Source organism: Boeremia exigua (genome assembly GCF_020726555.1).
Source record: "Boeremia exigua strain MPI-SDFR-AT-0100 chromosome Unknown C7974scaffold_9, whole genome shotgun sequence".
Lineage (NCBI taxonomy): Eukaryota > Fungi > Ascomycota > Dothideomycetes > Pleosporales > Didymellaceae > Boeremia > Boeremia exigua.
Genome location: NW_025763526.1, coordinates 1,044,251 through 1,069,837, shown reverse-complemented (window position 1 = coordinate 1,069,837; position 25,587 = coordinate 1,044,251). Strand labels below are relative to the sequence as shown.

The 25,587-nt window shown below is 51.7% G+C and overlaps 10 protein-coding genes across 10 annotated transcripts; 4 read left to right on the top strand and 6 right to left on the bottom strand.

Moving 5' to 3' along the window:
* Window positions 1–273: 273 nt before the first annotated feature.
* On the bottom strand, window positions 274–1,837 carry C7974DRAFT_230912 (fungal cellulose binding domain-containing protein). Its single transcript, XM_046137367.1, has 2 exons — window positions 1,345–1,837; window positions 274–1,287 (listed from the first exon to the last, which is right to left on the bottom strand). Exons 1-2 carry the CDS (start codon window positions 1,481–1,483, stop codon window positions 734–736), a joined length of 693 nt encoding a protein of 230 aa, XP_045994783.1. The 5' UTR covers window positions 1,484–1,837; the 3' UTR covers window positions 274–733.
* Window positions 1,838–1,985: 148 nt separating this feature from the next.
* On the bottom strand, window positions 1,986–3,897 carry C7974DRAFT_316162 (uncharacterized protein; the record flags this gene model as incomplete). The annotated part of the gene is made up of 3 exons (XM_046138549.1): window positions 1,986–2,907; window positions 2,953–3,787; window positions 3,840–3,897. 3 exons carry the CDS (start codon window positions 3,895–3,897, stop codon window positions 1,986–1,988), a joined length of 1,815 nt encoding a protein of 604 aa, XP_045994782.1.
* A 199-nt stretch (window positions 3,898–4,096) lies between these two features.
* C7974DRAFT_230910 (fungal-specific transcription factor domain-containing protein) lies at window positions 4,097–7,097 on the bottom strand. The gene is made up of 2 exons (XM_046137366.1): window positions 5,441–7,097; window positions 4,097–5,390 (listed from the first exon to the last, which is right to left on the bottom strand). Exons 1-2 carry the CDS (start codon window positions 6,716–6,718, stop codon window positions 4,251–4,253), a joined length of 2,418 nt encoding a protein of 805 aa, XP_045994781.1. The 5' UTR covers window positions 6,719–7,097; the 3' UTR covers window positions 4,097–4,250.
* A 175-nt stretch (window positions 7,098–7,272) lies between these two features.
* C7974DRAFT_230968 (uncharacterized protein) lies at window positions 7,273–7,916 on the bottom strand. Its single transcript, XM_046137368.1, has 2 exons — window positions 7,885–7,916; window positions 7,273–7,834 (listed from the first exon to the last, which is right to left on the bottom strand). Exon 2 carries the CDS (start codon window positions 7,629–7,631, stop codon window positions 7,332–7,334), a length of 300 nt encoding a protein of 99 aa, XP_045994780.1. The 5' UTR covers window positions 7,632–7,834; window positions 7,885–7,916; the 3' UTR covers window positions 7,273–7,331.
* On the bottom strand, window positions 7,714–11,891 carry C7974DRAFT_458375 (uncharacterized protein). The gene has a single exon (XM_046146080.1). It carries the CDS (start codon window positions 11,683–11,685, stop codon window positions 8,152–8,154), a length of 3,534 nt encoding a protein of 1,177 aa, XP_045994779.1. The 5' UTR covers window positions 11,686–11,891; the 3' UTR covers window positions 7,714–8,151.
* A 618-nt stretch (window positions 11,892–12,509) lies between these two features.
* C7974DRAFT_415515 (WD40-repeat-containing domain protein) lies at window positions 12,510–14,422 on the bottom strand (the record flags this gene model as incomplete). The annotated part of the gene is made up of 3 exons (XM_046143899.1): window positions 12,510–13,921; window positions 13,978–14,102; window positions 14,157–14,422. The coding sequence occupies 3 exons, from the start codon at window positions 14,420–14,422 to the stop codon at window positions 12,510–12,512; spliced, it is 1,803 nt and encodes a 600-aa protein (XP_045994778.1).
* A 771-nt stretch (window positions 14,423–15,193) lies between these two features.
* Window positions 15,194–17,093, top strand: C7974DRAFT_399427 (aspartyl aminopeptidase). The gene is made up of 3 exons (XM_046142410.1): window positions 15,194–15,375; window positions 15,428–15,489; window positions 15,643–17,093. The coding sequence occupies exons 1-3, from the start codon at window positions 15,201–15,203 to the stop codon at window positions 17,023–17,025; spliced, it is 1,620 nt and encodes a 539-aa protein (XP_045994777.1). The 5' UTR covers window positions 15,194–15,200; the 3' UTR covers window positions 17,026–17,093.
* A 19-nt stretch (window positions 17,094–17,112) lies between these two features.
* On the top strand, window positions 17,113–18,564 carry C7974DRAFT_399424 (4-nitrophenylphosphatase-like protein). The gene is made up of 5 exons (XM_046142409.1): window positions 17,113–17,314; window positions 17,365–17,386; window positions 17,462–17,530; window positions 17,581–17,672; window positions 17,724–18,564. The coding sequence occupies exons 1-5, from the start codon at window positions 17,252–17,254 to the stop codon at window positions 18,384–18,386; spliced, it is 909 nt and encodes a 302-aa protein (XP_045994776.1). The 5' UTR covers window positions 17,113–17,251; the 3' UTR covers window positions 18,387–18,564.
* A 59-nt stretch (window positions 18,565–18,623) lies between these two features.
* On the top strand, window positions 18,624–20,550 carry C7974DRAFT_340541 (DNA primase large subunit). The gene is made up of 3 exons (XM_046139256.1): window positions 18,624–18,972; window positions 19,028–19,566; window positions 19,619–20,550. Exons 1-3 carry the CDS (start codon window positions 18,783–18,785, stop codon window positions 20,414–20,416), a joined length of 1,527 nt encoding a protein of 508 aa, XP_045994775.1. The 5' UTR covers window positions 18,624–18,782; the 3' UTR covers window positions 20,417–20,550.
* Window positions 20,551–20,573: 23 nt separating this feature from the next.
* C7974DRAFT_399418 (uncharacterized protein) lies at window positions 20,574–23,623 on the top strand. The gene is made up of 2 exons (XM_046142408.1): window positions 20,574–22,919; window positions 22,994–23,623. The coding sequence occupies exons 1-2, from the start codon at window positions 20,981–20,983 to the stop codon at window positions 23,170–23,172; spliced, it is 2,118 nt and encodes a 705-aa protein (XP_045994774.1). The 5' UTR covers window positions 20,574–20,980; the 3' UTR covers window positions 23,173–23,623.
* Window positions 23,624–25,587: the final 1,964 nt, after the last annotated feature.

The following is a 25,587-nucleotide window of genomic DNA, read 5'->3' as shown; positions in this document are numbered from 1 at the left end:
GACCTTCGGGTATCTTAACAGATCATCTAGGCGCGGATAAAGCGTCCCCCCACCCTCCAAAGACGGGCGTTCTTGGGTCTTCTAATGGGGCTAGTTCTCTTCGAAAGCTGCGAAGCTTAGCATTTGCATAATGCATTTTGGTTGTTGTCAGCGCGCGACGCAAGAGTCGTTCCATGTTTAAGGAGCTGCAGGCTGGAAGGTGAACTTGCAGCTTGGTTTTATTTGTTGTTGAAGGGCCGCGTGGGCAGGGACCTACTAGAAATGGCGCCCAGGCATCGCACAGTGTTGGCACGTTGGACAGAGCGAGACGCAGCAGACTTTCCTAAGATCATACCTGGATTCCTCTGCGACTAATGAGCTATTTCGTAATGAATGTATATTCTTGATACCCTCGAGACGTCGCTTCTCCGTTCCTGGGTGTTCTGTAAGTTAGTGGTGTCTTCATGAGCAACTCCATCTGCTTAGGTCACGCATCGCCAACACTAATATGAGCAGGGGTCCTCTCTTATTCCTTTTGTCGAGATTGATTTGACAGCTTGTCATTGGTCCCTTACCGTGGGGTGTGGACAGTCGGTTCAACTCACGCATCATTTGCACGCACGGCACCAAATTAAAGAATCCAAGCTCTATTCAAAGCCAGCTGATCACCAGTATCAATATACAAGAAGATAGTCCTATCAAAGCCACCGCTCCCCGCACCGTCGCAGAACCGACCACCATCGCTCCTCCCAATTTAACCACTCCACACAGCCGGACCCGGGGGCTTGTAGTTAGTGGGAATCGGGTAGTAGATGCCAACCAGAATACCAGCGTCCGAGGCCTTGTAAGCACCCGGGAAGCTAACGAGCGGGCTAGGGTTGCCGCTGCCGCCGTTCTGGACCTTGATCTGCGCGCAGGAGATGTAGAACTGGGCGCCGCCGGAGGTGCCGGCGCTGTGCAGCGCAATGTGCTCGGCGCGCAGTAGGTACTCGCCCGACGGCAGCGCCTTGGGCAGCGTCACGGGGATCTGGTTCTTGTTCATGCTGGCCCACGAAATCGAGTCGCTCTTGACTATCGCTTCTTCCTGGTAGATCTTGAACCACACGTTGCCGCTGCCGTCCCACGCCTCGGCTGTCTGGCCCGTGGGCACCTTGGCCATGTAGAACTGCATGGGGCCTGGGTGACTGACGGAGGAACCGGCGTTGAAGGCGACGGTGTCGCCGGCGTTGACTGTCTGCGTCTTGGCGGATGTGCCGGGCGCGAGGGGGTAGCAACGGATGGCGTTGGAGGTGACATCGGTCACGGGACCTGAAGGGTATTAGATGGAGAATCATCTTGATTGGGGAATGTATAGGGACTACGTGCCATTGGACTGGTAGTTGGCGGTCTGGCGGACATACTGCCAGTTGCCGGTGCCTTTGCCGTTGACGACGAGCTCGGGGAAGGTGTAGTGAGCGACGGAGGTGCCAGTCAGGGCAAGAAGAGAAAGAAGGACAGACTTCATGGTGAAGACGAGGCGAAGATGTATCTTGCTGCTGAGAAGGTTTGAGGCCTTTCGAGGCTGTACTTATACGCCACTAGATCCCCAGTGCGCCCTTCATGATTTCCAGGTGCTTCACCTGATGCAACACCCCAAGAGTAAACACTATGGCGTTCGCGACCGGACCCGCTCAACCGGCGGTAAAACTGAGCATAGATGAAAACGCCAGGTTCTGCCGAGCCTTTAGGATGAAACACGCAATCAATCCGCCGATACCGTGCACGAATTATATGGAGACGAGTCCAGATGCAGGTGCTCATTGGAGAACAAGACCGGATATTGAAACATTTGACCTTGACGTTTCCCAAAAGGTCATTGACAAGTACCGGCGGCACGTTGCGATGATGCCGGAAACATTACTGAGCAGTCGCGTGCGACCTGAATTAAAATTATACTATCGAGCCTCATATGCAACTCCATCTCGATGCATGTTGTACAACATTGGTCTTGTCAAGTGTTCAATCGCTTAAGCAGTCAGCCCCTCCTGGGTCGCCTTGCCGCCCTCACCAGTACCAGGCTTTCCCCCTGATCTGTGACGCGCGCCTGCATCAACTGGCCAGTCATATGCAGGACCATCGCCTTCAATGTTGTTCTCTTCTCTCCACTGCTTCCTATCTGTAGTACCCACACCAGGCCCTCTGTAGACGCTGCCGTACCAGCCGCTGGCCCAGTCCTTGCCAGGACCCTCTTTAGTCTGCTTAGTCGCGTGCCTCTTATACCACTTGCCGTAGGTGAGTAGGTAGTAGAGACGGAAGCTCAGCAGAGCGAACTTGTCGCGCTCGAGGTCCTCGGGATACTGAGCTCCAAGATCCACAGCAGCAGCGATACCAGACATGACAGCGACTTCGTGGGCGTTGATGAGTGTCCAGGCAGCGGCGAAACGAGTATGCTTGCGGCCTTGCAGCAACCACATCCAGGGAACGACAAACAGGTAGTGAGTCCACGAGTGGCAAAGCTGGTGCCACCAGTCCTGTCGGATGATCTTGTCCTTGTTGATCTCCTCGCTGCTCCAGAGGTGGCCATCGCGGTGCTTGTTTAGATATATGGTTTGGAAAACGTGTCTGTCAAAAGGCATGTCTGGTGGGAACTGACTCTGGTAGTTGGTGCAGTCGAAGCACATCTCCAGTTTCGTGCGATCTTGGTCATACATCTTGATGTAATACATGGGTTTGAATGACTCCTTTGCGTATTTGAGTCTGTGAGATTGGTCGACGCCAGAAAGACTCGAAGCAGCCTTCTTGTCGTCATAAAAGTTCTCATAATGCTTCTTCATGTAGTCGCTGTCCCAGTGGGTGATCGTGATGTCGTCAGAGAATTTCGCGGATCCAAGTACCTTTTTCTCGCGGAGAGACGCACATGGCGTGAGAATGCGCTTAGCAGTATCGGCGCTACATGTGTTAGCATTGGCTTTGGAAGGGGGGTGTGGTACATACAGAACGCAGAGAACAATCTCGTCGTAGTGTTCAGTCTCTTCGCGCGCGTCCTGGTCGGCGTTGACAGGGTCGTTAGGAACCCAAGCGCTATTAGGGTTGTGCTGGTCCGGGACTGGTGTGCGTTTGATTATCTTGACGATCACGCCATCCTTATCTCGTTTGACTACTCTTGTAACTTCCGTTGAGAGCCTGATGTTTACCCCCTTCGAAATGAGGTCGTCTTTCCACTTCCCGTAGAATTCTGTGAACTTGGGAAATACGACCATAGGCGGCAGATTGCTTGCGATGCTAAGTTTGTCCGGAGGATACCAGAGGCCGTACGTTGGACTTGTGACAAGACGCTCAAGAACGATGAACGGGACATTTGGTGTCTCGTTTCCAGTTCCAAGAAACAAGGCGATCATAGGCATGGCAACAGTGTTGGTGAACTCCTCAGAAAACATCCACAGCTTAAACATATACTTGATGGGTATCAGGGCAAAAATGACTTCGAACCAGCGCGAAAAGGTCAACATACGCTTGAACCTCTTGATCTCTGCTTGGTGTCGTGCAAGTAAGTCGGTAGGGAACACATTGGTCCAAAAAATGTCATCTTTGCCGAACGAAACGTGGAGGTTGACTGGATCAGCGCGATGCCCTTGTCGTGCGAACATAGTCATGGTGTGGTGGAAGATGTAACTTCCTCCTTGGACACCCTGGTTCAACCAGCTGGCTCCATGGCGTTCTTTGTCGAGCGGAATCGAGAAGGCCTGTCCTCCACAGTAATCCACTGCATCGATGAGAGTAACATCAAACTTGTCTGGGTGCTCAGCAAGGTGATGGGCACATGACATGCCTGAAGGACGAATTAGACCCTGCATCTTCCAGTAGTGTGATCCCAAACTTACCAGCAGCACCGGCTCCCACAACCAGCACTCTTTTCTTATCTCCAGGTCTGGCCGCCATGTTTGCAACTGGCAGTATTGGGTCTGTGTCGCGTGGTGGTGGCATTGGAATCAGTCGCTTTCGAAGACAAGGCCTGGGTCGCACATGTCCTGTATTTGTTCTCTTTGCAGCACCGACACACACGTCGAATCAATCCTGGCGTCATGAGCGTCTGTATATGGCAAGCGGCGATCTTGGAGCCACGATCGCGCTAATCCTAACAGACAGTAAGTGCGACTTTAACAGCACTAAACTATACAGTTTGTATGACGTCATCTCAAGCTCAATTACCACCATCACAGCGTCACAACAAGGAGCACAACGTGTAGCCACATAATGTGAGTTGTTCGTTTCGTTTGACGCATATCACTCGTTTAGAGCGCATGCATCCCTCTCAGTGTTCGAGCTGTCCAATCATCCACTTCGCTGGTGCTTGGCTGTGCTCCGTACATCTCAGGGTATGCTGAGTGTTCTGCTTGCAGCGGTTGCGTCTCCTGCAAGTCGAAAAAATCTAGGCCTAGATTAGATGCCGCATTTGAGAACCAGTCTTCCTGCACATCCGATATTTCAGGCGCTGTCTCAACGGAACCAAGCATTGTCTGGTCTTCAACGACTTCAAATCCCGCTGAGAATGCGTCCACCGATGAATCGTGTTCCTCGGCTATGCCTGTTAAAGTCGCAAACTGTGTCGCGATCCTGCCAAGAATCTTGTATGTGGCAGCAAGCTTCATTCCGCGGATATATCTCAGCATGGCACGCACCATTTCCTTCCGCTCAATGTCCTTCGCGGTATCCTGTTGATTCTTTGGACGAGCGACGAAGTCGGCGCATACGATTAGGACCGAGTGAAAGACGAAGAACAGATCAAGCCAGGAGTAGCCGATCATTTTCAAGCCAGCGCCTTCCATGATGCACCTTAGGCTTTGATGAGCTGACTCCACACAGTCTTCGCTCAACGCGAGTGTTCTTGAATACTCTTCCGAGTAGTGTATCTGCTTATCTTGAAGATAGGCTATGTTTCTCTCGGCTTTTTTGACTAAGAAGTCTCGCGATACTATGCACCGGGTGTAGTAATAATACACGTGGCAAAGAAGGACTCTGGCCTTCTGTTCTGGTGGCAACGTCGGCACGTAGCTCAACGATAGCTCCGGCGGGATTGCTTGTATAATGGTGTTGCATTCCCGCATCAAGGACTCGGCCAGGGCCAGTGAAGGGGATCTTTCTTCGGAAGTACTGGAGTCAAAATATGCTCGTTGACGAATCGTATACGACATTCGTATTAATTTGTAAGAATAGTCCAGAAAGTTTGCAGACATGCTCTTTTGCTCGATCATAGGAGCGTCTGGTATCCTCATTGCCATCTCTCGGTCATCAATGGCGGTGGGTCGACCGAGGATGCTGCAGAGTATTCGCTCAAAGGCGTAGATGGACCACCACACCTGCCTGCGCGTGTTTCGCTCGATCGGATCAAATCCCACGTTTGTAGCATCACGATGCAGACCCATTGTTATCGCCTGTTCAGATTCGTAAGCATTGGATTACCATGGAGGAACAAGAAACTTACCATGCGTGTAGCCAGCCCGATTAGTAGCCAAGAGCTGCTAACTTGGCCAATAGTGTGGTGATGAACATTGAGCAGTACTAAAGCCTGGACGTTGACGATCGAAGTTGTTATGAGCAGGTGTCGAAAGTAGGACTTGACAAAGTTGAGGTATTTCACGCGTAGTTCCTGTGACCGCTCCGGGTCGTGCTCCTGCAGTTGCTGACAGCCAAACGAAAAGACCAGGCACAGACATACGAGCCAACATATTTCTGTAGAGTCTTTGATCAGCTCTGATCTCTTTGAGTACGTGGCTTCTAAATGGAATTGGAACATGCTCCTGTGAAACAACGGGAGATAGATGTGAACGTGGTCGAAGTAGGCCGACACGAGCGCGTCTGCAAGTGACCTGGATGGCAGTAAGTCCCCAATGGTGTCTACAGTAGGTTCGCTGAGTGTTTTCTGTACGTCATCTGTCATTTCCATCTGCGTTCTCGATCGCTTGCGACTTTTACGACTAAGGAGCGGCGATTCCGTGCCTCCAGACCCGCCAATCGTGTACTCTTCGTCCGAGGGGTATGTGCTGGCTCGCTGTAAAGAAGGGTCTGATTCTCTGCTGGTGGCATCAGACGCAGATCCCCGGAGTGTTGGTACGTTCCCGCCGGCAGCCCTCCACCGTGCTACCAACACTCGAATGGTCGTGGCAAGACGGAAGCTGCTGGACGGGCCGAAGTAGTGCGGCACTCCATGCCGCGTTGGGATCAGTTCTTCATGGATGCGCCCTGCTTGCTGTACTTCTGAAAAGGGATTGTGGCGTATCTCTCTTGTTGTAGAGATAGGAGAGGTTGTGGAAGTGGACTCCGTAGCATGTGGCGAGATTATCGACTGCCCGGAGTGTGGTGTCGAAAGGGGTCGCTGTGTCTCCTGCGAAGGTCCTGGTTGAGTAGGACTGCTAAAGATATTTGCCGGTCTGTAATCGTCGCTTGCTGGCATTGGAATGTTCCGCTCTGCCGCCAGCTTGAACAATACGTTGACGTCCTGGACATTGTCGTGAGGGAAAAGTCCTTTAACTAGGGACTCCAATGCTCGGTATCGAAGGCTCAGAGTCTCCACGCTCCCATAAACACGTTGCTTCCGGGGAAGCTTGGACTCGCACAACACCCCACTCATCTTGCAGTCCGCACATGGTTCGTCTGGGTTGTCTCGAATACATCGTGCTCTCCGGACTTTGCATCGGTCGCAACTGACGAGCGCTCGCTTTCGTGGTGCTGGATCGGCCTTGTCGCGGCTTCGTTCGGACATGTTGTTTCACGACTCATGGGCATTTGTAAATAGGGATGAATACTTCCGGTTGTTGTCAGAGACAGCTCATCGTTCCAGTCCTCATCTTTCAAAATTAGGCTTCGGAGCTGTGAAGCCGAATTGTCCTGTGAGCGGGAGACTCCACAGCGTCATGGTGCTCAAGTACCTATCGGACTGTCCTCCGTGATTGGGGCCAGGGTGAGTTTGGGCGCCGTGTGGATCAATGCCATGTCAGTCGCAGAAGCGAGCACAGCCTGTGAGCAACTTGCTTGCATGTGCTAGAATCCGAATGCGATATTTCCTCCACTGCTGATGAAGATCGTGGCAGCTGTCAAACTCTCAAACGTCTTCATTTGGCTCCCATTATCGCTAGGGTAACGGTAGTTCGCACTAGGGAAGTCTAATGGCGGGTTCCTTCGATTCCAAATGGACGGGGCATTTCGGTTCTACACCTACCGACGGTAGACTAATGGTCCCGATAATGCAATGCACCTGAGCTTAAACTCTACACAGCCTCTCATGATATCGTCCTTGAAACACAGACCCTGCCTTTCTGCGGGCCACCCGGCCCGGTCGGTGATGCCCTGAACGGGGGACAACTAACGTCTCGGATTTAACCACCTTCGAAAGCTGAGTGAAGCCCAGGCAAAGCCTCAAAGCACCACATAGTTCTAACTGTGATGAAAAGCAGTTGCAAACCTCGGAAGTTCACAACCACACAAGAGCGCCTGCAGCTGTAGATCTGCGCGTTTACCTGCAAGTCCCCTCTTATGTTTGCGGCATGTAATACTATTGCGTGCAAGATATGCAACCTGAGGGGGGTTGGGGGGGTATTTAATGGCACGGCCTGCGCCAAAGCGGCGTCCAGAACCGCGCGCAAGCTGACTTCGGGACGCATGCGTTGAAAGGCCATCCGTATTCACCGCATCGACGAATTATGTCGCTCGAGTATGATTCAACTTCCCATGGATACGTATTGAGGCGAGGTCCAATAACTTGCTGTTACTAGTCGTGATCGGGCTGATCTAAGTCGATCATCATCTTGGCTATGCGCAATTTGGTGCAACACTTCGTCCATCAAGTGCCGGGTTGGGAATTGAAGTTGAGCAGCAGTATCTGTTTGAAGTCGGCTACAGTCTTCCGAAACTTGTAGTTGATTATGTTACCCAGTGTATAAGTTCGTTTCTTTATAAATATGTCTTGTTTCACGTGTACCCCAATACCCCAATCACCATGTCGACCACTCAAGACACTAGACAATTGCGCCCTTACGCAATACCCATAGACAGTCGCTACGATGTAATATACCATGTGTTGTCCGTAAGTTTGCAGCTTTCACGCTAGGTTCCGACAGCGAGCATGCTCGAGGGTAACATTTGCGTGGCGAACAACGAATAGCGCGAAATCCACTGCATGTTCATGTAGAAGGAGGTCTATTGAGATCCAGCCAGGCCTTTCCAAATGTACGATGCGACTGGCTGGCCTGTCGACGTTGGCAGTGGACCCATTGGCGTTTCTGTCAGAATATCAGTGGTGGACCCCATCCGCTCGGGAGAGGCTAGTTGTGGACGTGGTCGCGTAGGCGAGGCTAGACACCGTTCGTCGACACATGTTCCACTGCAAAAGTTGCCGCAGCCTCCACAATGATTGTGCTCGGTTTTGGTGTTGAAGCAGCCACCAATGCATATGTCTGGTCGGCCAGGCGGGCAATGTATGGACCCAAGAACCGGGTATTCAGTCGAGACAGTCATCACTAATACCGGTATCGGTTTCGTGGACACCAGCGTTGCAAATGGTGCCACCGTTTCCGTGATAGTTGCAGGGTGGGTCCATTTTGGCGAGGAGAGTCTTGGGGATATCGTCGCCCTAAATGGGATACAAACTTTGAACATGTTCCGCGTGTAACCGGTTGAGCAAACCACGGAACCCGGCTCGTTCGCACATTCGTTATTACCATGGAGCTTTGTCAAATCGGGACAAATACAGACACCGTTGTGACATTCATGTTCACAGATCTCATTGCATGCGCCACAGTGTGCCTTGTCTGTTGTGAGACTAACACACCCGCTGCCTGGGCAGAAGGCGAGCATCTCCGGGTAGCGAGAGCATGAAAAGAACGACGTCTTGTCACCAGAATGTGCGAAGGGATAAGTCAGAATCGAGACTAGATAAATGGTGCTTGCGGGGATTTTGATTAGCGCACTTCCCTCAGCAGTTGGAAACGGGGTGATCATTGGCTCGATGGTCTTACGCGACGTTGGTGGAGACATCGAGCCTAGTACTGATGCGGCATATAAAGTGAGAGGCGTCATCGGCGGTATTGAGTTTGAGACAGAGTTGCCAGTCATGAAGCTCATGGAATGCTTTCTTTTATGCGACGAGGGAGATGTCAGGTTTGACGTCACCAGAAAGGGTCCGGTAGTGGTTCCTGTTGGAGCAGATGTCAGGTTGAACAAGGGTGGTGTGGAGGAACTTGTTACTGGTCCATCCAGATGCGTAATGAAGCTGCCAAGGAAGCTCGTTTCCGCAAGGTTGGGAGAAGGGAAGAAAGTCAATCGGTCATCTGAGACATATGACATTTGTAAGTCACTATTGCCACCCAACTTGTATTGCGAGGCTCCAAGTTTGGGTGATGCTGAGTCTGATTGCGAAGTCCCTGATAACAAAGTGGACTGTAAAAGGCTAGTACGCAAATCTGCATATCGACTCGTACTTGTATTGACGAGATCCACAAAGCTCAAATCCTGCGTGACCAAAGAGGACTGAGCCGAAGTTTGCAATGGTGCTGTGGAGAGATCCAAATGGATCATTGCGGCTGAAGCTGACGTCTCCGGCTTCCAAGCAGAGCTCGAGTCAGTCACTATTTGCATGTTGATGGGAGTCTCAGCAGAATCGAACGACAATGAGTCGCGCGAAGGATTGACTGACTCGAGCATGATCCCTAGCGCATTCTTAGCCCTGGATTCTGAATCACCCTGCATCATGGTGTGGAGTACAGCGGTAGAAAGAGCAGCTGAGCTGGGCAACGACCATAAATTCGCTGTCAACCCTGACGGGCTTGCTGAGTTTGCGCTCCAAGGTCGACCAATCACAGACGAGAATGTCGAACTTAGAGCATCCATCATTTGGGTCTTCGAGAGTACCTCGTTGGCTGCGAAACCATCCGGGCTGATGTAGTTCGGCGGTCGTGAGGTTTCCAATCTGAGATTTGTTTGAACAGTAGTAGCAGGCACTTGGTCAATCTCTGTAGTCGCAGCAGCAATTTTAGCACTTGAAACTTTCGAAGACGTTGTAAGTACAACGATGTTTGACAAGAGCGTCACAGGATATCCCCCGCGTGAGGTGTCTGTTAAGCTCGATGTCTCCTTTTTGGTGGTGACCAAAGACTCGGACAGGCCTAACGTTGATTGCGTCAACTTGGATTGAGCGGGTGAAGGAGTTGGCGAAGGCATAACGCTCACGGTAGATACCATGCTTATGCTTCGCACCATAGTAGGTTTGAGAGTTCCCGTTCTTTCTATACGGGTGTCTACGTATGTAAGAGTTGGTGACGAGACTTTGGGAAGAATTGGGTTGAGCGGCAATTCCAGTAGCGAAATAGCTGAAGCAGATTCCGTGAAGGTTAACAATGTTGCTGAAGATTTATCCACTGGCAGCATCGTACTTTGATTGAAAGTGCTCTCGGTCATATCATGTATCGATGAAATCTTTGCCTCGGGGTCTGGAGAATCTTGGCGTAACGAAGTTGCTTGTAAAAGCGGTAGACTAATAGTCGACGTGTATGAAACCGATGCTTGTTGCGAGGACGAAGTATCTGCTTGTGGCTTTGTAGAGAACGCTCGTTCCGAGGCTCGAGTGGTTGAGAATGATGGAACAAAGGGTATGGTATGAAGGACCTCAACATGGGTATTGAGTAAAAAAGGTGTAGCTGATGCAGACTGTGTCGACACTGGCCCAGTTATGGCAACCTCGGTTGTTAAATCTTGCAGCCCTTTACATCCGTCTGGCAAGAAATTCTGGCCTCCTGGATACGCCTCACTGACGATATAATCGCATAACAAACTCGCTCCGAAGATAGCAAAAAATTGAACTCCAGGGCGAGGTAACGGATGATTGCTATATATCGATGATACGCAGTTCTTGAGCACCTCAGGCGTAAATTGACCGGGGACAGAACCTTCGAAGTAGCTTTGGCAAATTGATGAGATAACATCAGCCACAATTTTGCTCGCAAATGCTTCTCCATTTATCCCCTGATCGCTTGCCTTCTGCGCAAGTTCGGCCCCAAACCCTTCAGCGAAAGCTCTGGCTTTGTCTGACGTCGCTCGTATAAGACGTTCATGTCGAGAATGGGTAGCTGAGGTATATACTCCGGAAGTAAGGGTGAGGAAGACGAGGGTGAACATGAGGAGTAGAGACATCTTCGATATGGCACATCGTGCGCCTGTGCCTCCAAAGACGAGAGGCCTTTGTGTCGCGCTTGCATGAGGACGATGGAATGATGTCGATTTGGGTTCATTGTGTGTGCTCACTCTGGACAGACCCTTGACGTTCGGACATAGGTTTGTTTGGCTATCGTCATCCACTAGTGTTCCGTGCTTGGTGCCGTCACTTGTCAAAGAGAACTTAGCGCAACCTCCAACTAGAACATCTTGGTCTTGAATGACCCAAGTATCTGGCTCGTTCTTCATCGCTGGGCTCCAGGGGTCCACTTCGATTTGATTGAATGTGAAGTTTGACTGGTACGAAGGTGTTCCAGATTGACATTTAAAGTCGTTCGAGCATATGAGACGGCTGCTTCCATCCGCGTGACATGTAATGTCAAGGAAATTGCCATTTAGACTCGAACAAGCTGGACCTTGACAGCTGTATGAGAGTTCAAAACCGTCGCTTCCTGAGTCGCAAGTGATCAAGGCTCCTTTCGCTTGTGTGGCGATACCGTTTGTAGCTTTGATCGTGTGAGCCATGACTGGACGTTTCGCTCGTGATTTGGAGTCTTTATCTTAGGAACTTTTCTGCTTCGGAGCTTTAAGGAGGTGTACGAAAGGTGAGATGCAAGTTTGGCGAATCCCAGAAGTGAACCTTCAAGGTCGGCAAGCGTGACCACAAGATCTGACCTTCGTATTGAGGTGCCAAAGCTTGAGACAGTGGTACGTATATGAAGGAACCGGAGAAATGGTGGCTGATAAATATGTCATTGTACCTCAGTGGCACCCTGGTGTCGAGAAGAGAAGGGATAGCTGCGACAGTATTGCCAGTCCTACATGTAACGTACTGAAAGTTGTGCCCAGATTCAATCAAGGTATAGTCTCATTGGTGTTGCATCGAGACAGATCGTTACGCACGACCCGGTGTAGCGTACATTAACCTCTGCAGTAAAGGGCCAGCTAGAGACTAGATCGTGGTGGTGAAATTATGGGGAGGAGTGGTCAGTTTGATACGAAATCTCTTGTTCTCGTTAATATGTTACAGACATGCTCGTCGACACTAAGCGACCCAGAAAGCTGATGTCCAGCGCAGTGCCACCGAAAATGTGGAAATGAACAGCAAAAACGCCCATCATGATAGAACTCCTCGACGTTCCTAGATAGCGCAAAGATTCGTCAAACGTGTAAATGCTCAGTGTGGAGTGCAACCCGTAACGCCCATATTTTGACGAGACCCAGATGATCTCAATTGCAAATGCAAGAGAAAGAAGATGTGATGGTATCGGCGTCCTTCAGCACCAAAACGCCTCCCAAATGCTTGTAAGAGAATAAATGTATCGGCTTCGACGATGGTGAGCAGATCCTCATCGAATGACCCCCCAATTGTCCATGCTGCTGAGTCCTCCAGTACGCTCCTTCTTTTTGAAAGCATTCCAGAATCGAAGCGTCTCGTCGCCGGCACCCGTGACTATGACTTGGCCATCTGGACTCATTGCAAGGTAGAGCACACGATATGTGTGCCCTGTTAACGAGACCACCTGTTGCATACTAGGATATTTCCAAACAATAATCTGGTTCTGACTGTAGCCATGGGTCGAGACAATTTCGTTGCTATTTTTTGACCACGCAAGATTACAGACCTGACTGCCCGTATCGAGGCTCTGAAGTAGATTCGCTGGCGCTGTAGGTGAGGTAGGAATATTGGCAGCACTGGAAGCTGATGCGGCTGCCGAAGCCGCAGCAAGGGATGAAGCAGAGGGGCCACTTGTCGAGATCAGAGTGTTCCAGAATTTGATGGTTCGATCCGCAGTACCACCGCCACTAGCCAAGAGGCCACGTTGATGAGGACTCCAGGCGATGGCTTTAACAGCGGCTTGGTGTTCGCTGAACTTAAATGTAGGCTCGGCGTTCAGTTTGTCCCAAACCATCAACTTGTTGTCATTGCCCCCGGAGGCAAGCTGTTGGTCTTCATGGTTCCACTTTAGGCCACAGATCTCCTGCTTGTGACCTACCAGCTTCCTAAGCCACTGATCAGGTTGTCGTACGTCGCGATGGTAGATGATACGATCTCTCGAGCCAGACGTAAGGATGTGTTCATTCCAGGCAAGGGCACCGACTCGAGCGGTATGACCCATCATCGTTCGTAGGCGGCGCTGAGTATGCGCATCCCAAATTTGCACTTGACCTTTATTTGTGCCAATGGCAATATGCGAGCCCCGTTGTATCCAGTTGACGCTCGTTACGGAATCGTCCTGCAGTTCACAAAGCTTAGTAACGCGGCCACTACTTGAGTTCCACATGTAAACACATGACCCCAATCCGACACCGAGAGTGTTTTGACTACCCCAATCGACGAGATTGAGATAGAAGTCGTCTGCTAGATCTGGCGCATCAAGAACCTTGTATGGAACCTTGGAGACAGCCCGTGGAGCTCTTTGGGGGCTGAGTAGCATACGTTGACTGCTGTATTTGATGGGTGATAAACTGTAGATGTCTGCACGCGCGTTGAGATTAAGTACGCCATGCCGGCTCGATGGTGTTCTCGACGGTGTTGGCTGGCCTGAATAGGAAAAGAGGTTCTTGTGAGGAGTAGACGGAGTCCCGCTTGGCGGTGGTAAAGAGCTCGTAGTCCTTGTCGGCGGAGTATGCGACCGTCCTCCAGACCGCATATTGCCGCTATCTGTGGGAGACAAGCGCTGTGATAGAGCCTGGGGTACAGAGTCCTCAAACATCTCCTGGCGCAGTACTGCTGAGTAAGTCCGGTTTGCTTCTTCGGCTAGAAACAAAAGGTCAGTCTCACTGTCTTCAGGGTACGTTGGCGCCAATGCTTACTCTTCTGAAAGTGCAGCTCATTGTGAGGCGTGCGTCTAGGCTTGGAAGGAGTCGCTGGGGAAGCATCGTCATGCAGCAGATTGAAACTAGCCTGCAAGTCCTGGCCTGCGCGATTAGGAATGAATCTGAGCTATACATTAGCTCGCTGCCGCAGCTCATCCGCATCATTAGGCACTCACCTATCGCCTTGTATCCGCGGTCTCTTGCGGCTGGGGCTAGCTATTGGTGTCCGCTCTCGTGCTTTGCCGGCCTGCTCGAAGTCCTTTAGGGCTTTTGACAATGCTGATGGGTCTACAGGCTCTGAACTGCGGTTGAGGCTCTGATTGCGCTTGTGTGAGGCAGTCGGTGGCGTCTTCGATTCAGGTGGTGAAATGAGTGTTGGTGTCGCATCCCCGTCTTCGTGCGCTGCCTCAGTTGGCTTTTCTACTGCTCCGCGTCGCGCCATTGTGCTGGATGTGCTGAATGCGCCGGATCGTAGTTGTTCCTGATGCGCCGGTTGGTGGAAGTGGAGAGCGCGCTCAAGGTCGAGAAGGCGTCGAGGTCGGGTGCTAGGTGCCTGAAATCACGCGATAAGGATAGTAGGTCCAGGCCCGGTGAAAGCGCAGAAGCGGCAGTGTGTGAGGTGAATGCGACGGTGAATTCGAATGAGAGTGTAATTGTAACGGGCGGTTGGTCAGGGTACTGGTCCAACTCTGGCTGCGCGGCGGCAGGCGTCGATGCGCAACGGGCCAAACAGTGGTTTCAATCCTCAGCGAGAGATGTGGCGCATCGCAGGGTCGTGAACAGTGGACTGTTTGGTGGGAGATCGCGATGGGCGGGGTGGCCGGGATGACTTGTTGTGAGGCCGGAGCTTTGATTCAGGATGGCCGCAGCGCCCAGGGACCAGGGGAGCAACACAACGAGCGCTCGAACGTCAACAGTGAGCGCGCAGGCAAGGAGACGCTGATCACGACCGTCCAACGCAGGGCAAGCTCGAGCTAGGCGATGCGGCGAAGGCTCACGATATGGCTGCTGCATGTGTCCAGATGCAGCGCGCCTTGTTGTTGTTGCGAGGGTACCTATTCGAGGGGGGGTGCTTTGTTTGGCTTGTCGCTGTTTTGGTCGCTCCTTCCCACGCGTTGCCGTCCTCGCAGCCAACCAATGACGCTTCTAGCGCGCTCGTCGCATCAATCGTGTCCCCCACACCGCGGGGGCCGTTTGACAGAACCTCCCGAGCCAATCCTATGTTCACCAAGCTTCAGCCGCTGCGAGCCACTCTACTACATCTGACGCCCATACGCACCTGCGCCCTTGCTTCTGCCCCCCTGTTGCGTTATATCGCTCTCCAAACCATGGCTGCCAGACCCTCTCTTCAAGCTGCCGAGGACTTCCTCTCATTCGTGAACGCCTCTCCCACTCGTATGTCGTCGCTCGCATGGCTGATGTCACACTCCATTGACGTTTATGTTAGCATTCCATGCTGTGAAGTCAGCTAAAGAACGCTTGGAGAAGGCTGGTTTCAAGCAGATCAAGGTACGTCTGCTGCTCATCTATCTTGCTCGGAACCGAAGAGGTCAATACTTCTTGTGCATGCATGCTTCTATCAGGGCGCATATTGTGTAGACAGCTTCCTTCATGCTCCATTTTGCACTATCTTTGTCGAGCCTTGGAACTGACAACTATCAGGAACGAGACTCTTGGGCACCGACCATCCAGCCTGGCGGCAAATACTACCTCACACGAAACGGTTCATCTATCGTCGCCTTTGCAGTGGGCAAGCTATGGAAGGCCGGTAACCCGATAAGCATGATCGGTGCGCACACAGACTCACCATGTCTACGCATTAAGCCGGTGTCGAAGCGACAGAGCGACGGGTTCCTCCAAGTCGCGTGCGAAACATACGGTGGTGGTCTGTGGCACACTTGGTTCGACCGTGATCTCAGTATCGCTGGAAGGGTCATGGTCCGAACCAAGGAAGGCAAGATCGAGCAGCGTCTTGTGAAGGTCGACCGTCCGATCCTCCGAATTCCTACTCTCGCTATCCATCTCGATCGTCAGGAAACATTCCAGTTTAACAAAGAGACGCAGTTGTTCCCCATTGCTGGACTAGTGCAGGCTGAACTCAACAGACAAGGAAAGACAGAGGAGAGCAAGGACGATGAGAAGAAGGAAAAGCCGTTTGAGCCGCTTGCGACACCATACCAAAGACACCATCCATACATCGTCGAGATCATTGCTGAGGAGGCTGGAGCCGCCCCAAACGACGTTCTGGATTTCGAGATTGTGCTCTACGATACCCAGAAGTCGGCGATCGGTGGTCTCAACAACGAACTCATCTTCTCGCCACGACTGGACAATCTCATGATGTCATACTGTAGTGTTGAGGGATTGATTAAGAGTCTGTCCGCTTCCTCGCAGCTTGAAAAGGCTTCAACCATCCGCCTCATTGCACTTTTCGATCACGAGGAGATTGGCTCGCAAACGGCGCAGGGTGCGGACTCGAATCTGCTGCCTGCGGTCATCCGTCGTCTTTCAGTCTTGCCTGGATCTGAGTCGAGCAATTCAGACAAGTCCTACGACAAGATTGAGGCTGACACAGCCACTGCTTACGAGCAGACGCTGTCCACCTCTTTCCTAATTTCTGCGGACATGGCTCACTCTGTACATCCGAATTATCCATCCAAATACGAGTCACAGCATAGGCCCGAGATGAACAAGGGTACCGTCATCAAGGTTAACGCGAATGCTCGTTATGCCACAAACTCGCCAGGCATCGTCCTACTGCAAGAGGCCGCTCGCCGCGCAAAGCCAGCATCATCAGGCCTGAGCAAGGAAGGTGTGCCGCTCCAGCTCTTTGTTGTCCGTAACGACTCGTCTTGCGGTAGTACTATCGGACCTATGCTGTCGGCGGCCATGGGTGCGCGCACTCTTGACCTAGGCAACCCTCAGCTCAGCATGCATAGCATTCGAGAAACTGGCGGCGCACACGACGTCGAGCACGCCATCAACCTTTTTGACAGTTTCTTTGAGAATTTCGAGGAATTGGAGAAGAACATCGTTGTCGACTGACTAGATGCCAAGTTGTGAAGGAGACCTATGTAGCACATAAACAAATACGAAGCGCTTGAGCACCATGATTGATGAGATTCGGAACGCCTCGGAACACCGTGACACGTCAACCGTTGATTCAGGGCCCCACCAACCACCACACCATAAGTGTCATCGTTCAGCTACCCGTCTTTCAGGTCAACAACATCACACTGTTACCCTACACACGCAGTTAGTGCCGAGTGATATGGCGCCCCAGTATCTTTCTGGCGATAGTGCCGCAATTGAGGAGTTCTTATCCAGGTTCGATGTACGGTATTATCCTGGCCCGCCTGAGCTTCGCTGACAATGACTGTGCAGGTGTTCTTGTTTGATTGTGACGGTACGCATACCTGGCGACTCATCTAGACGTTCTTTCAGCGATACTGCAACGGAGACTGATTGTGAAGAAGGATAGGCGTCCTTTGGTCTGGCGATCACCTCTTCGAAAAGGTCCCCGAGACGATTCAGATGCTGCGAAGCAAAGGCATGGTGCACGCATGTTCCGTTCAGCCACATCTACTGATTGGGTTATAGGCAAACAACTAGTGTTCGTGACTAACAACAGCACAAAATCGCGCGCAGACTACAAGAAGAAATTCGATAAGCTGGGTATCCCCGCCGAAGTGGTAATGTGCCGTACCCTCGGTATACCAACTTGCTAGCTAACTATATACTAGAACGAAGTCTTTGGATCCTCCTACAGCGCCGCCGTCTACATCAACCGCATTCTCAAACTACCAGGCCCGAAGAATAAGGTATTCGTTCTCGGCGAATCTGGTGTTGAGCAGGAATTGGAAGCTGAGGGCGTTCCCTACATTGGCGGGACAGACCCAGCATTCCGCCGAGACATCGAGCCGGAAGACTTCACAAACATCGCCAATGGCAGTATGCTTGATCCAGATGTCGGCATTGTGCTGAGCGGTCTCGACTTCCACTCGAACTACCTTAAGACCGCAATTGCATTCCAGTACTTGCAGCGCGGCGCAAAGTATCTTGCTACGAACATTGATAGCTCATTACCTATGGCGCACACGCTGTTCCCTGGAGCCGGATCATCGGGCGCTGGTCTGGCGAAGGCCATTGGGCGTGAGCCATTATCTCTGGGCAAGCCGAGTCAAGCTATGATGGATGCTGTCGAAGGCAAGTTTCAGTTCGATCGTAGCAGAACATGTATGATTGGTGACAGACTGAATACCGACATTCAGTTCGGCATTGATGGCAAGCTGGGTGGCACGCTCGCTGTTCTGACCGGTGTGAGTAAGAAAGAAGACTTTCTGGCGGAAGGTGCATCCACCGTGCCTACCGCCTATGTCAACGCTCTCGGCGACTTGATGGGTTAGATAAACACGTATAGATATACACGTATAGATCATAGTAGAGATACGCAGTAGGCAATTGCACACAGGTCGCATAGCGACGTCATCGTATAGTCCGTCCTTGAAGACCTGACTGCATGGCAATGTCGTAGCACCAGCCAGGTATGTGCATCTAGCATAGCTGAATCTGGTATAAGCATCCGTAATGCTGTGTTTGGTTAAATACTCATGCGTCTTTGCCAGGGCGCAGACACGGCTCACAACAGAGATGAGGGTTGACATCTTTACGCGTGTGCCGACTTTGGTAAGCGCCAACGCGTTCACGGGCGTGACTGGACGCGCTGACGCGCTGCTTCGACCCACTCCATCATCGCATAGCACCTAGCACCCAGCAACACACACCCACACACACATAGGACGATGATCCGCCACGATTACTCTCGAGTCGACCCCAAGCGACGTGCCAACCTCAGTCACAAAAAGAAGCAATTTGCCAAAGCAGAATTTCACGACCAGACATACGAGCACCGTCTCAACTTCTATGTACTACCACCGACGGCTGAGATCACGCTTGAGGAGTTCGAGCAATGGGCTATCGATCGTTTGAAAGGTACGTGAACATGTTCAGTGCCCAGCGAGTTTCTATGCTGATCTACCACCAACAGTGCTGTCCGAACTCGAAGCATGCACTTTTCGCAACAAAGGTCCAGAAGAGACCGCCGAATACATGAAGAGCATACTCGACAAGTACATGCCTATGCGAGCTGGCACGTCGAAAAGCCAGCACTTACAAGAGGAAAGGAAGAAGGACCACTATTCGCATTTCATTCTGCGACTTGCCTTCTCTGCAACAGAAGATCTGCGACGGCGATTTTCGAGGCTCGAGACAATGCTATTTCAGTTGCGCTTCAAGGACGACGACCATATCGAGAGACAAAAGTTTGTTCGGATCCTGAACCTGGAGTGGGAGGAGGTGCAAGAGACTGAGAAGAGGGAGCTGAAGGAACAGTTGCTGGCTGCCGCTGGCGGTGGCATGAAGAGTCGCGAAGAACAAGAGTGGTTCAAGGTCGACTGGGAGAGAGTTCCAGTGCTGGTGGAGCAGCGCAGGTTATTCGTCAAGCGGGGCAAAGCGTACGTTCCGCAGCGAGAGCAGATGAGCTTGGTAGTCGCCGAATTCACAAAGAAGCTAGACGAAGCACTAGAGGTATGCAGCGACCTCCTACAATGCACGAGTCTAAAACTAATAAAAACGTCAGCTCACATCTCGCGCCCTCCCCCGTCTTGACGAAGACGACCGCCTCGCACCCATCCTCGCCCATCTATCACAGTCGTTCACAGCACCCGATGCTGCCTATTCCAGTTCCGATGCGAATATTGACGGTCTCTCCACGATAAACGCCAATTCGATCGACGCCCTCTCACAGAACTTCCCTCTCTGCATGCGCAATCTCCATAATACATTGCGTGAGAACTCACACTTGAAGCATTTTGGGCGATTACAGTACACACTGTTCTTGAAGGGTATCGGCTTGAGTCTCGACGAGTGTATCATATTCTGGCGAAGGAGCTTCAAGCTCATGACCGACGACAAGTTCACAAAAGAATATCGCTACAACATCCGGCACGCATACGGTGACGTAGGTGGAGACAGCAATCGAAGAGGCAGGGGATATACACCCTACTCTTGCCAAAAGCTCTTGACGGAACCGCTTCCTGGCCCAGGCCAGACACATGGTTGTCCATATCGTACATTCACACCTGACAACCTCGTCTCAATCTTACAGCGGGTTGGTGTGAACGAGAGGGATCTACTTAAAACGGTCAGGGAGGATGTTGGCAAGCAGAGGTATCATGTTGCGTGCAATAGGGTGTTTGAGTGGAGCCATAAGAGGGAGATCAAGAAGGTGAAGGACGATGGGAGCTGGAGTGCAACAGATTTGGACACTATTGTTCATCCTAACACGTACTTCAAGAGAAGTTGGTTGCTGAAGCATTTGGGTGAAGGGAATGCTGGGATAGTCAACGGGGGGCCCGGGGACAGGATGGAGGAGTAAGATGACCCATTGTGCGTATGATTTGGAAGTTGTTTGATATGGGGTGTCTGGACAAAGATTATCCGGAGGGCAACTGTGATTAGTCGATTTAGAGTTGGCCTGAGCACGTGCAATTGCATTCACATCGTCTCTGTATTCCTCTCGCTCTCCTCGTATCAAAAAAAGCGCCAGGTCGCGGTTTGCCATATGCAGAGACATGTATAAGATCGAAAACCAGAATACTGGGGTCGTACGTGCCTCGGCGCTCTCCGGCGCGTATTCCTCCACACAACGCGTCTCAATAAGACCACAACCATGCACGACTGATTGCATTTTCGTTGCCCTGCTGTTACCCATGATAAAATGGGCTAGTACAAGACCCGTTATTGCCGTTCGAACGCGCCCTGTCAAGGCGCTCGCAGAACGCCACGCGTTTGTTTTTCCACGAGGATGACCTTCTTTCACTCCATTAATGCCGATGTACCTGACACCAGCGCACACATAAAGCCACCAACCGCATACATACAGGGCTTGACTGGATCCTGTCGAGACCTATGCGCTGGAGCTAAACGAGAGGTCTAGACGATGAGTTCCGAGAGGGAAGATCACGTCGCACAGCCCAGAACAAGAGCTACAGCAAGAGCCGCACAAAGAGTCACAGCACCAGACGCGAAGATTTCGGGCGCAACGAACCCGATCAGATGTAAAGATTGCAATCATGGCTTCGCGACTATCTCTATAGACGGTAGATGTGTTCCACTTCCTCACCAGGAGCCGGTCTGCACATCATGCGAGCCGTTCCGTGGTTTATACGAAACTTTGGAGTCCAGAGCATCAGAATATACAGCGTTGCTTGACAGAGGACCAAAGCACCACGGTCGCGCGTTGGCGCACGATAAGTACCGTAATGCAAGGGTCAAACTCGAGAATTTCGTGATCGCTACCGAAGCGTCCAAGGAAACGAGTTCTGAGGTGGCTCAGGCTGATTTGGCGAATCGAGGAGGTCCTGCACAAATCCAGTGCACAGATGACGCGGGTGTAGCGCATGAGCATGGCGATAGGCATCATGCTTTCAACGGAGATCCCGCGCCAACCGGACACGACTCACCTACGGAAGTCTCGCCTACGACGAAGCGCAAAGTCACACGCAACCCTATTACCTCGAATCTAGAGCGCAAACGGATCAAGTTCACCGAATCTGCCGAAGAGCGCTCGCAGTACAGATGCACTCTTGAGTTCTACCGTGGTGCAAAGGAATACCGTCCTGGCCGATATGGCGCAACTGAAGGATCCGAGTTCTTGGATACCAGTGGGTCCACCGTATCCTTTACCAAATTCACAGGTCAGAAGAAGATGGGCTCAATCTTCGTTGATGTCGAACCACGATCCAGTGTGGAAAGAGACAGAAGCGAGTCTCTCGTAGCGCCGAAGAAGGAAGAGCGCGAAGGCAAGGAGATACTGTGCGGACCTGAAGAGCCTCAACATGAGCCAGAGCACGGCGGGAACCAGACGATCAGCCGAGAGCTCCGGGCTTTACAACGGTCCTGGCCTTCGACTCCATCAGAGATAACAAGGCTACGACGAAACATCAAACGGCATGATGGGGACCATCGTAACTTTTCGAAACACTCGTTGAGCAAACCCTCTTTGGTTGTTTTTTTGAAAATCCCTTCGCTTATCAGAAGTGGTGCGTCTACAAACGAGGAAGGATCCATTCGAACGTCAAACCCCATGAACGACCATTGTTGGTCACCTTTTTCAAAAGACTCCAGTGAAGTAGCGAACGAAGCAACGAATGAAGCAGGGAACGAAGCAGGGAACGAAGCAGCAGAAGCAACAAACATCAAGGAGGTCCTAATAAACATACAACGTGAGCCGGACGATCTACAGAAGGTTGCTTCCTCTCCAAGACATAGAGACTCAGTCACGGCAGCTGTGCGCGGCTTTACCGACATATCGACCCCTTTGATCGCATTAAACGATACCAGAACAGATTGTGCTAAAGACGCCGAGGGGACTCAAGAAGAGGAAACTCTCGAGTCCAAAGCTCTTGACGCGATTGACCACAGTATCTCACCCAATTTGCCGCAAATGGCTGAAACTGCACAACGAGGCAATATTGTGATCGAGCAGGCTCAAGCAACCATCGGCAGGGGGGGAATGTACAAGGCCGATATTGGCCCCACGCTAGACGTCAATATCTTTAAGGGTGTGCTTAGTAGAGACAACATCGATGTCTATAGACGTTCCTCAGACCGACCACGCGTGTCTGAGGTCGCGTTTGAGTCAAAAGGATGTCCAGAAAGGACGAGCTCAACAACAACTCCGATCGTCGACAGAGCACTTCTATCACCTATAGCTACGTTGCCTCCGGTTTCAACCTTTGGGCAGACAGAGGGAAAGCATATTCATCTACAAGACAATACTGGGCGGACATTCAAAGATGTCTGGGAATCAGGGCACAACAACTTCAATTCCACCCAGGACCTTCTGGCTAAAACCGCAACTACTCTTCCGACATCTTGTGAGACACCACCTACACACAGTGCTCCAGATGCGCCTGGTTTTATGCCCCATGCTTATACGACAATGATTTAGGGCAAGTTGACCATGTCAAGGTGAGGCCTCCGGCCTCACCTATTCAGGTGCCTTCCATCGCCAGCTGGTGCCAGAAGGTGGCTGAGTTTTTTAACGGCCGAGACGAACAACAGGCCTCCCATGTACAACGCACAAACGACTCTTCATTCAATGATCCACAAAATGGCAGTACCAATTAGAGTCTCAGTGTTCCACATGTAGGGTCGGGCGAGGCCGCCAATAAACAGTTCGAGATGCGTCTGGCGGACACGGATCGGCGGTGGGGCTGGAAAGGAGGCTCAAGTAGATCCTGACACCACTTATGGTTCGGCTCAGGCGGGTATACGTGGAATTCGAGACCTTCCTGCGGACCGCAGAGACGGAACCATTGTGGAACCGCTCGAGGAAGACCTTGACCCTGCCGTTGCGTGGTTTTGTGTACACCGATCAGGACTATTCGCAGGTAGCAATGAGACACAGATCAACGCAGTGACTATCGAGGCTCCTCAAGACTAGTGCATATTTACAACCCATGGGGGCCAGAATTGTCCCTTAGATGGGGTCAGTGTTGCTAGCAACGAGATAAATTACGCAAACAGAATAGTAAGGTACCCCGTTGCAAATAAAGTATTCCACGTGGGGCTCTATGCTCCAGACCAGAACAAGGATCAGCGTTGCCTACAGAACCCGATAATACTTTGGCAGAGAGCGTATAGGTGTCACAAAAGCCGACAGCTGCAGTCAGAGCTACTTAGACCAGTAGCCGCCACATGCACCACATAATTCTGGCGGAAAGCCACCAACGACGCATGATCAGCCGGCCTGTAGCTGCAGGACCCTGGAATGCCACCTGCCGTCAACCTGCCGTCGACACGCACAGGTTGTGGATCATCAAAGCTGGGGTAGCGTTGAGTCATGACAACGCTCATGTGACCCCAATCATCCGCTTGAAAGGCTGGGATAGTTTGGACCCACTCACCACTGTTCGCTGTGGAGCCTGCTTCGTACGCTTCGATGCACGCCGGAGGTCGACCCCGGTGAATAGAGGTGTTCAGATTAAGGGTCTAAAACAATTGGGCACTGTGCAGACTTTGCTCATGTAGGCGTTATGTGACCGAAACTTTACCCCTTCGTTCACTCGTAACTTGCGACTACAAATGAGGCGATTCTGGCGATACTATCGAGTCGTGTTTCACCGATGAACAGACTTGTGCTAACGCAACCGCAGGCCTGAAACACATCAAGACCAATCAAGCATCCGGTCGCTAACAAGCAAATGCCAACATTTCTAGCCGCCACTCACATAACTCCCATGATTTCAGGGTCCTTCCGCAGGCTGCCCTTTGTCCGATTTTCTTCGGAGGTGTCGGTGCCAGCCCGGGTATCGGCACTGCAGTCTGGTAGTGTAAGTGTATGGTGACGGGACACAGATCTGCGCGGCGAGTGATGTGCAATGTTGCCCGTTACAGTAGGAGCGCATTATTACGGTCGATTGCAGTGGATTGATCGTTCCGCCAAAGGATCGGGTCCTGGGTGGCTTGCCGTGTCAGGTCAGTCAACATGCAGCACCCACGTGTGGAAGGATCAAGCGTTGATGTTGTGCAGCACGACGGTAGGTGAGAGGGTTTACACTGAGGACTGTGCGAATACAAGACCGCGGGTTTCGAGCATCGTGCGTCTTGAACCTGCATGAAGCTGATGGCGATGACTTCAAGGTCATACGAGATGGCATGATTGCTTCTTACCGGAGGAAAGCAGAAGTGGAAGGAGCTGCTAGACATGACGCAGTGGTTGCTGAACCGAGTTTGTGTGTGCAGCCTGTTCGTTGTAATATTCTCGTCATTACAACATGGCTTCAGGGTGAAGAGTCAGATACCTTGTGCATCCTGATACAGTCTCGCAAGTAAACTCACCCCATAGCTCTTAGAGTGGTATGATTTTTCGCCAGCTCATAATCGTTTCGCTAAATCAGAGTGTCACGATCACAAAGACACTGACCTCATGCGTACCCACAATATGGCAGGGGTGCGGACGAGCCTTCATGCTGTGCAGGGTTCTATTCCCTCCTGGGGCTCATCGGGCGACGCGTATGTAGATTGCTGACAGGCCAAGCAAAGAAAAATGACTGTTTCTCGAAATACGAATTCTGCTAATGCAGCGGCGAGCGGAGCCTGCTACAGAACCATCAGGAGGCAAAACTTCGCTGCAAATTTACGTCTGCCAGCCTGGCGCAAATTATTTCGCAAAACACTCGGGCAAGATACATACCGGGGGGGTTCACGTCCAAATGTAACAGATGCAGGGTCTGTGTTAGAGTTGACACATTCTTGCATTTGGGCTGTCGTCTGGCTACCGTACACTTACAGCCTGATGCAAGAGCGGCAAGATCGTGTAGCACACCAGCGCGCCACCCTGTGCGCACGTGGCTCCCCAACAACATTCATGGACCAGGTGGAGAACCCTGACGACACGAGGCCTTGGAGGCAACATGCAGATTAAGATGAGGCTATAACATCGAGACTTCGTGGGCTCCGATAATGCGCATACACCGATGTAACTACGCTGCGCACATGGCCGCACGGACGGACCACTGGTTCTATCGTTCCTGTCGTTCC